At 42.5% G+C, this 10,446-nt stretch overlaps 1 protein-coding gene across 2 annotated transcripts; it reads right to left on the bottom strand.

Moving 5' to 3' along the window:
• Window positions 1-6,323: 6,323 nt before the first annotated feature.
• On the bottom strand, window positions 6,324-8,097 carry LOC109732287 (uncharacterized). 2 transcript variants are annotated; one of them, XM_045228218.2, is made up of 2 exons: window positions 7,172-8,097; window positions 6,324-6,701 (listed from the first exon to the last, which is right to left on the bottom strand). In XM_045228218.2, exons 1-2 carry the CDS (start codon window positions 7,603-7,605, stop codon window positions 6,476-6,478), a joined length of 660 nt encoding a protein of 219 aa, XP_045084153.1. In that variant the 5' UTR covers window positions 7,606-8,097; the 3' UTR covers window positions 6,324-6,475. The 2 variants fall into 2 exon arrangements, with proteins under 2 accessions (XP_045084153.1, XP_045084154.1); XM_045228219.2 differs by having other exon boundaries at window positions 6,324-6,662; window positions 7,172-8,092.
• Window positions 8,098-10,446: the final 2,349 nt, after the last annotated feature.

The raw sequence follows: 10,446 nt of genomic DNA on the forward strand, positions 1-10,446 counted from the left end.
GGACCAGCCCTTTAGTCCCGGTTTGTGGTAGGAACCGGGACTAAAGGGTGATGGGCCAGGAGCGTGGCCCATTGGTCCCGGTTTGTCCCACCAACCGGGACCAAAGGGTCCGGACGAACCGGGACCAATGCCCCCACGAGGCCCGGCAGGCCCCTGGCCGCACGAACCGGGACCAATGCTCACATTAGTCCCGGTTCGTGACTGAACCGGGACTAATGTGAATATTGCCCTGTGACCAAAGCCCAGTTTTCCACTAGTGTCTCTGGCATTGAAATGGAACCAAATTGACCACTTTGGGTCATCAATTCTGAAAATTATAAAATAAAATACCTTTATTAACTGAAAACAGGATAACTGAACCTAACTAGGCACAATATTGAGTTTCTGTCAAACTGCTTTTTTCAGTTTCTTACACAACAAAGTATGCACAATACTAACAATTTCCAAGGTCACCATAACTGAATCTAACCATGCAAAAAACTAGCCTAATTTACTGAATCTCTGAATCTCACAACCATGCAAAAAACTATGCCGTACCTGCCGCCGCCCGCAGAACGAGGAAGCTTCCGCCGACCTTGAGCTCTGCTTCTTGTCGTCGACGGTGGTCACGCCGGCGCCGACAAATCCAACCTCTGCTGCGCGCCGCCAGCGGAAGGATTAGATTCGGACTGAGAAGGCTGCTGCGCCGCGCTGCCGCCCGGAGGTATGCCTGAATCGCCGCCGGAGTTTGCATCCACAGCCGCCATGGCTGGCGACGGCTAGGGCTAGGGAGGAGCTCGGGGAGAGTGAGAGAGCTGGTGGGGACGAGCGGCCCGGTCGGCCAGGTTATGACCTGGTCCCGACCGAGCGGCTCTAACGGCCCCGCGCGCGCGCCATTAGCCGTTAGGCGGGTCGCCCGCCTGGCAAGTGGGCCACTCACGTCAGAATCGCTGTTAAAACGGTCAAAACCACCATTCAATCAACCTGGTAGTTTTTAGTCACGTTTTTACTTTTTTTGTAGTTTTCAGCCACTTTTAAAAAAGTGGTAGTTCTGTGGGACGCGAACCCCTAAACTGGTTGTTTTTTGTCAAACACTTATTTTTGTGACAAGTGATTCCAGACGAAGGGAGTTGTTTTTTCTGTATTACACTTGATGAAAAATTGCTCAAATTTTCAACTCTACTTACTTCACGATAGATGGCACAGTAAGCTAGTCACTGCGAGGTTTGACGTTTTGTTGACTTACCTAATCAGTAATCATGATCGGTCCATAATGATATTCTAGTTGGCATGTCTGCTCAGAAAGCAAACTGAGACACGGTGTTAAGCGAATAAATTAAGAACAACTTACCACAGACTTTGATCTTACTCCCTCCATCTCATAATATAAGAGCATTTTTGAGAAAATACACTGGAGCTCCTGAGTGCTCCACACCCTATATGAAAATTAAACGTAAAAAATACCAAAAAACTCTGAAATTTGGGGATATCAAACATGGGTTCTCAATCTACTCTCCTGTTAAATTTCGTGAAAAATACCAGGAAACGTATCCGCGGCAAAGAAAATACTATCCGAACTAAAATCCATCCAAATAGTTTTTTTTATACATAGAATTTTTTTATCTTTTTTGCCACGAATACGTTTTCTGGTATTTTTTCACGAAGTTTTACACGGGAGTAGATCGGGTACCCAGGTTTGATAACCCAAAATCTCAGATTTCTTTTCAAATTTCTTGGTATTTTTTTTGACTTTAATGTTCATATACGGGTGTGGAGCACCCACCTACCTGATCAACTCGTGTGGAATTTTCGTGAAAAATGCCAAGAAATGTATTCCTGGGAAAAAAGAAAAAAAATCCTATGTGTAGAAAAAAATTGTCTGGATGTATTTCCTTTGCCACAGATACGTTTCCTCGTATTTTTCACGAAATTTAACACGAAGTAGATTGAGAACCCATGTTTGATATCCCCAAATTTCAGATTTTTTTTTAATGTTTTTGGTATTTTTTACGTTTAATATTCATATAGGGAGCACCCAGGAGCTCCTATGTATTTTCCAAAAATGCTCTTAAATTATGAGACGGTGGGAGTAAGATCAAAGTCTGTGGTAAGTTGTTCTTAATTTATTCGCTTAACACCGTGTCTCGGTTTGCTTGCTGAGCAGGCATGCCAACTAGAATATTATTATGGACCCATGGTGATTAGGTAAGTCAACAAAACGTCAAAACCTTGCAGTGACTAGCTTACCGTGCCCATCGGAAAATACACAGGAACTCTCGGGGTGCTCCATACTCCAATACGAATATTAAATGTAAAAGATACCAAAAAATTAAATAAACTGAAATTTAGGGATATCAAATCTGGGTTCCCAATCTACACCCGTGTGAAGATTCGTGAACAAATACCAGGAAACATATCCGTGGTGAAGGAGATATTGTCCCAACAAAAAACCATCCAAATAATTTTTTCTATACATAGGATTTTTTTTGTCTTTTTTGCCATTAATACATTTCCTGGTGTTTTTTCATGAAATTTCACACGGAAGTAGATTGGGCACCCAAGTTTGATATCCTAAGATCCTTTGTTTTTCAAATTTCTCTGTATTTGTTTGAACTTAACGTTCATATAGGGGGTGTAGCGCCCATGTGCTCGGGTGCTCCACTCCCCTACACGAACATTAAATTCAAAATACTGAGAAATTTGGAAAAAAAATCTGAGATTTTGGGATATCAAATCTGGATTCCCGATCTACTTCCATGTTGAAATTTCGTGAAAAAATACTAGGAAATGTATTCGTGGCAAAAAGACAAAAAATAGTATGTATAGAAAAAAAACTGTTTGATGGATTTTTGTTCGGACAGTATTTCCTTCGCCACGGATATGTTTCCTGTTATTTTACACGAAATTTCACGTGGAAGTAGATTGAGAATCCAGGTTTGATATCCCCAAATTTCAGATTTTTATATTTTTTTGGTATTTTTTACGATTAATATTCGTATAGGGGTGTGGAGCACCTAGGAGCTCCTGCGGATTTGTAGCACCCGGGTGCTCCACACACCAATACGAACATTAAATTCAAAAAAAATACCGAGAAATCTGGGAAAAAAATCTGAGATTTTGGGATATCAAACTTGGGGTCCTGATTTACTTTCGTGTGAAATTTCGAGAAAAAATACCAGGAAACATATTCGTGGCAAAAAAGACAAAAAATTTCTATGTATAGAAAAAAACTGTTTGGATGGCTTTTTGTTCCAACATTATTTCCTTCACCACGGATACGTCTCCTGGTATTTTTTCATGAAATTTCACACGGGAGTAGATTGAGAACCCAAGTTGACGGTACAGATCAGTCACTATAGCAAAAAGCGTGTGGGTGTGTTTTGTTGCATTCTCATCTCAATATAGTTGTTTCCTCTTCGTGTATTTGTGTTAACCTACTAGTGTGGACTCATGCACCCTTCATGCACTCTGCCAAACACCCAAAAGTGGGTCGAGAAGGGAACTTTTGCTCCCATCCCGTGCACCCTTCATACACCCAGCCTAACACTATCCGTGCTTCATATGGTTCATGTTTCGTGGAGTACTGTAGCACCGTACTCTCCGTGCGCTGTAGACCTAGTTCTGTTATCATTGATCTGACCGTCCATTCTCAACCGGACAGTCGAGAAAGCGGTACTATGTCACTACATTACTGTTCATATAGTTGACATGCGCACAACATCATTTGTTGTCGTCATATCTTACTACACCAGCAACAAGATTATGTAGTACTGACGTATGAACCACTGCACATGCCTAGTAGTAGGAGCACTGTGTATGTTCAAGTGGCTGCCTTGTTTCGCACTCCTCCGTCGTAAGAGAGGAAACACTTGTTGTAATCATTTTTCTTCTTCAGAAAAACAGTGGACATGCTCTACCATGCGGATCCTCCTCCAGCCATGCACTAAATTACTCACTTTCGCCGACATGTGGGACAGCCAGCATCGGGGTCCACCAGCCATGCATTAAATTACTCCGTAGTAGAGTGACGGTAGACTACCCCGATCGAAGCGCCGCAGTAATGCCCAATGAGCTGTCAAATCACAAAACCCCCTCCTTTCCAGCAGTAAGTTGGACAGACGAAGCAACCATCATTTCACTCTTCTCTCTCAGATTCCTCTCTACCCAACTCGCTTCTCCCTCATCTTGTTCCTCATTTCTTCAAGAAAACCCCGACCTGCTTCTGCCGTTGTTCTTCTCTCCCAAAGAAGGAGAGGTGAGCGCATCGATGGTGTTGATTCTGGCCAAGGCCCGGTCTTGCAACCCCGAGACTGATCCTATAACTCCCTCTCTTCTCTTCTTCTGGGTTTGTGATTATGGTTTCTTTTCTTTTATTTCTATTTGACAGTTTCTTGATGGACGCTGGAGCACCGGCCGAAGTGATGTCTATGGCTCTGGACAAAACCGTCGACGCTCATGGTACGAAGAAGCGCAAGCACCCCGCCGAGACTACCGCAGACAAGCTCAAAGCCATCGCCCTGTCCAAGACCCCCTCTCCGGGATCCCTCGTTAAGCAAGTCCAGATAATATCTATTCTTGACGATCTTTTTGTCGATCTTGATCGTGTTTTTTCATCTAACACGGAGTACTAGTACTAGTAGTACAACTTTCCGGGTGATCTTGCATGTGATTTTTGTGTGCCAAATGACGGTTCTAAATTCCTCTTTTGACCAAAACATGCGAGAGGTTGACACTGATTTCTTATATATTACTTTCAACTACTCCCTCTGTCCCAAATTTCTTGTCTTAGATTTGTCTAGATACGGATGTATCTAATACTAAAATGTGACTTGATACATGCGTATCTAGACAAATCTAAGACAAGAATTTTGGGACGGAGGGAGTACTTTATGAACATCAATGCTACCTTTGAAGAGGGTATATTTGCCTCAGTAACTTGTGTTATGGATATTGCAAGTAATTCCTCTGCTCTCATGCCTTTGAAGACATGTTCTAGTGTCTTTGTTCACTCATTTCTGTACGTATATGTAGTCATACATGGAGTATAATATCGAAAATCATCTTATATTTCTGAATGGACATAGTAATAAAATATGGTTTCTGTTTGAATTAGAACCAGGTCTGCGATGGAGATGTAGTTCTCAAAGTTATGCCGTGTGAACTGGAAGACCTGAGGATGAATTCTACTGCTAAACTATCCAGCTGTGTGTCCTTGTCGCCACGTGTCCTGAACTAGTGTTTCCCGGTAGCATTGTTGTCAGGCATGTCCTCGAGGCTGTACTTGACCACAACAATTTCCTGGCAGTGCCTTCGATTATGAAGGGTGTGGTTCTTGTAAAGCTTCCCAACAAATCTGATGCGGCCTGTCTTCATGATCATGTTTATGAGTGGAAAGACCACTCTGTTAGGTTCTCCAAGGTTGACGAGATGGTGATGGTGCATGTAGACATCTCTCACGAAGTCCATGGCCTAGTCAGTTATGCGGGGTTCATCCCGTAGGTCGGTGGCAAGAAATAGTCTGCAGAGTTTAATTAGTGCAACTTTGCTTGTCTGTAGTAAGTACTATTGTTCAGTACTTGATTTGTGTTTGTGAACCCTGTATTGTTTATTAGTACTGCCGCTTTTGGTGTGTGGTCAGTCCTAACAATGGTCTATGTTAATGTCTGTCCACTCAATTCAGTCTGTATATTTTGAAGTATCCAGACCATCTTTTTTGTGAGGACGGTTTATCAATTATGGTTACACTCCAATATCTGTATGCATTGCGGGGTTTATCGCACCCACCAGGATTTCCAGTCCCATGGATGTTCGGTCCATACGATTTGTCACGACCTTTGGACCGTCCTGCTTGTGGGAGTAGGCGGGGCCCCTGCATGCCACCCGTAGTTGGACGATCAATCTTCTGTTTAGTACTTCAACATAGTGATTTCCTGGTAAGGATTCACTCGTGTGACATCAAGTAAATCTTATTGATTTACTGTCTAAATCTTATTGATTTAATGTCATGTTTTCTTTCTTTTCCTGCAATTTTGCGATCGCCTTAGTGAAGAAATTGGCAGAGGGTGTAGCATTGCGTGCTACTCTCCGCCTCAGCTTTTACCTTGTTCACCATATCATAGTAGGTCCATCCATGTATCCCACCGACCCAAATCATCCACATGTTCCTTAACATCCCTTTCCTAACATTGAAACGCTGCAACAAACACTAACGATGAGTAAACGCAACAAACACCAGTTTTAATATTGTGTTTTCCGTCCAATCCACAAGGAAGATGCTGAGATGTCGCTGTTTTTCCTTTGGTCAAATCATAAATTTCCATGTCAATCAAATGTGGAAAACTTAGCGAAATTTGAGTTGACAGCAAAACAGTAAGCTCGTTCAAATTTATACGACCAGTCGACCTAATTGGAACAACCTACTGAAAAAACCAAACGAGAGTAATTAATGTGAGGCATGTACTTATTCGGATACAGCACCAAACTAAGACATCAGGTGTTAATTATAAACTACAACTGGATCATGAAAACAATAGTACCTTGGATAAGGAGAGCCCTTGATGGGTTTCTGGCCATACTTTCTCCATGCCCATAGATCAGATGGAATCACCTCCCCTCCCCCTCCTGCCCGGTTGCTCATCACCGGTGGCGCCGGGATGCAGACCACCTTCCTCACATCGTTCTTTCTGCAGTATGGTATATGCGTGCAAGCCATGCCGCAATAACTTAATGTAGTGAATGCCAGAGCAGTTAGAGCTTTTGAAGAACAATTAAACATCATGAAAGGAATGAAGAAGCCTGATTTAATTAGAGGGGGGGGGGGGGGGGGGGGCATGCAGCTATATATATTCATGCATCAAATGACAGGAATTGAAAACTATGAACTGTGGAGTTAACTCATGGTATAGCTGACACAGAATGACAATTTCACAGATATGAAGAAGTATTAAAGATGATGCTGAAATGTACCAATGGAAATGCATAGAAATAACTAAAGGTAAGATAGAATAGAACCAGAGAAAATTACATAGGAACATGCATGAACTCATGAAACTGTAAGGGAAGGGGAAATTTTAGTAGAAGAGGGCAAATGACAAATAAAATACTGAAGCAACAAAGAATAGGCCAGATCAAGGCTCTTAGCTAAGAAAGAAATTAGGATGGATCGAAGGAGAATTAATTAAGAGTTAATAACCTGGTGATCATCTGATGATGAGGAGCCGGTTGTGGTGGTGGTGGCGAGATCCTCATGGGGTCGTCGCTGTCGGCGGCGGCGCAGCACGCATGCTCAGAGATCTGGAAAGCGAGCAGTTGCTGGTGCTGGTGCTGGTGCTGCTGTGGCAGCCCATATCCACCAGCCGCCGCCAGAAGGTACGGGTCGACCACAACGGTTGACGGCGGGGCCTCAAAGGTAACCTCGCCGCCGCCGCAGGCGACGTTCGCAGGCCGCCGTTGTCTCTCCTCCTCGTAGGGGATCATGACGCGAGTTGCCGCAGAAGGGGGAGGTGGTGGCGCTTGGCGACGGGCTCCGGTGGAGTAGGCCATTGCGTTGGCACGGGCCACGACGTCGGCGAGGTCGCCTTCTCGCGCAGCAGTGGCGGCGGCGTTGGCCTGCTCCTCCATATCCATAGTGGTCTTGTGCTCTCTGCTGTATCTTTTCTTGTTTATACTATTACCAGCCTAGTCTTTGCTACTCCTAGCTTAGCCACACACACACATGCAGCCAGCTTGCAGGAGCTGTACACACACACTCACACTGCCCTGCATCTCTCATTCATGAGCTATATCCAGGTAGCTATAGGTGACAATGGAGCACAATTTGGCAGGGAGATGGATACGCTGCTGAGGTGCAAGGCAATCTTTTCATGGACTAACCACATGAGGAGATACGCGATCTGATGGCTATGAGTCTAGTCTTTGTATGGTGAGGGTGAGGTGGGCCGGTCGGATGTGTAGGACGAAATAAGCGACCTGCATTTATTTTGAGCTCAGGACACTGTTGGCGCCAACTGTGGGCAGCTTATTGCACCACAGAACAGCGGTCAGGACATTACGGCACTCCCTCCATCCGTCTCTCTGCAAGGACTACTGCCTTTGTCCCCCTTATTTAGAGAGAGGAAAGCGACAATGGGACAGGGACATGGTGGCACTTATGAGAGAGAGAGAGAGAGAGAGAGAGAGAGGAGTAGGGCTTGGTAAGCTTGTCCTTTCCCACTCACCGGCTTCTTTTCACCACTCCTCCAGTTTTTTTTGGGAGAATCTAGTGAATGAACGTTCGCTCTTCAGTCTTAGGGAGAGCACGTTCCCGCGCGTCCAATCTGGTCGTATGTTGCCGTAAAAGAGATGAAGAGGAATCGGGAGGAGGAATTACGCCCTCTCGCCACGGCTTAGATGGCATGGCTGTATGGGGTCTGACTCCTAGCCTCATCATAGGTGTTGGTCAAAGTATGAGGAAACGGGGTCGGTGGAAAAGTGACAAAAGGAGGAGTTGGCGTGAGGAAGAAGGGAAGAGAAGTGTCTAGGTAAAAGAGGAAGAAGAGTGGAGCGATGTTCACGCAATTGGAGTACATAGTGAACAACTCGCTGTAGAAGCATCCTTAGATACATCTCAGGACAGTCTCAACGTGCTATTTATCACTAGAGATGGTTGAGTAGGGTTTTACCAAGAAGATTTTATGGTAAAACATGGAAAAAATAAAAGCAGCATTGTGGGTAGCCTATTACATCCACCATTTATTTGGTCACCAAACTATTGATACCGGGCAAATTTAGTCCTCACTCCATGTGAAACCGTTTTTACACAGGTGCGGCGCTCGTTTTATACACAATACAACCTAGTCAAATATATATGAGAAACAAAAAAAATAGAGAAGGTCAATTGTATCAACAAATTCGACAAAATTGTAGAAATCATGGATAATTTATCAAAAGTTATGGAAAAGTTAAATTTAGACATGTTATAAATAGAGTTATAAAATATATAGTCCTTTAAGAAAACTGCAATTTTATTTGTTTTTATAAAAATGTGAGGGGAAAAGGATTTGGGGGATAAATGACAAAACTATAATTGTAGAATATTCCATGTATGTTACTAACAAATTTAAAATCATTTTAGTAACTTTGAATTTATTTGAGTTTAGTAAATTTTCCTTGAAATATTTTATTCTTCATGACTCCAATAGATTATTTAATCTCTCCACTCCAAAGTAAGTGTCACGGTTTTGAACTAAGGTTCAACTAACCTTAGTTCAACGCTGCGATACTTATTTTGGATCGGAGGGAGTATTATGTTTTTCTTCAAAATTGTTAATTTCCCAAATTTTGTTCAAAAACTCATACATTTTCTTGTTTGTCCCTTTTTGGTGTCAAATGTGTTTAATTATGAGTACGCATCTGTGTGCTTAGGGGTCCAAATCTGACAACTAGAGTTGCAAAGTTGAAGAAATAATCAAACTTTTCAGTTGCATGTATCATTTTTTTCCACAATGAAAATGATAGATGAGGCCCCTACATACATGAGGACTTGAACCCAAATTGTTGGATTGTACTTCCACTTCCCTAAAAAGTTGTGGTGGATTATGATAACTCTGGTTGTCCAAGCAGAAATTTATTCCCCCTATTTTAGTGTTTGTTTAACTCACTTTTGTCTACTTTTCTACCTAATTTTCTGCACTAAAATATAAATTGAACACATCATGCCACATTTCAGTAACCGCAAATAGAGCCTTAGTCCCAGGCAACAATCGAAGTATGATGGCAGGTAAGTATATTCTTTTATTAACTGCAGACCAGAGGTGTGCCTCCTATACTATATTGGAGACGTGTTGCAGGGAAATACCCTTTGGCTATCGGGTGTATATGCACCTGGTATGGAAAAATAATACTTTAGTAATTGTAACAAAAGTAAAAATTTGAAAAAATTCAGAAACAAACTTAACCGTCTGTTGTACTTGTATAAAAAATTCCGCTAAAGAAAAACTCCCATCGATTTAGGGTGAAAATAACAATTTTTCGAGAACAAAAAGTGTGAATAGTAACTTGTACATAGTGTTGATATTTTTCCACGTAGAATACCATGAAAGTCAAGATTGTTTTCAAAAAGATTTAGACTTTTTAACTTTCTTTGCAATTACTAAATTATATTTTCATATCAGGTGCATATACACCTGAGAACCAAAGGTGTTTGTTCCCCTGTAGCATGCTCTTACCGTCACCGGGCGGCAAAAAACTAAATTATAACACAAGTGTGAGGAATACAGCCTGTGCAATCAGACCGGCCTGCTGTTCATGAGAAACATACCGTGCTGAGCAACATATTTAATTAGATTTTGTGTTCCCCCTTGTCATATATGTGTGCACGTACGTATGCCTATGTGCATGTACAGTGCAACTTTTGACTTAAGTTTAACTAACATTGTCGTGTCACTTTCTACCGATCGTGAGCATTGATCGATTGATCATTTTATATGC

This window comes from Aegilops tauschii, chromosome 5 (genome assembly GCF_002575655.3).
Source record: "Aegilops tauschii subsp. strangulata cultivar AL8/78 chromosome 5, Aet v6.0, whole genome shotgun sequence".
NCBI classification, from domain to species: Eukaryota; Viridiplantae; Streptophyta; class Magnoliopsida; order Poales; family Poaceae; genus Aegilops; species Aegilops tauschii.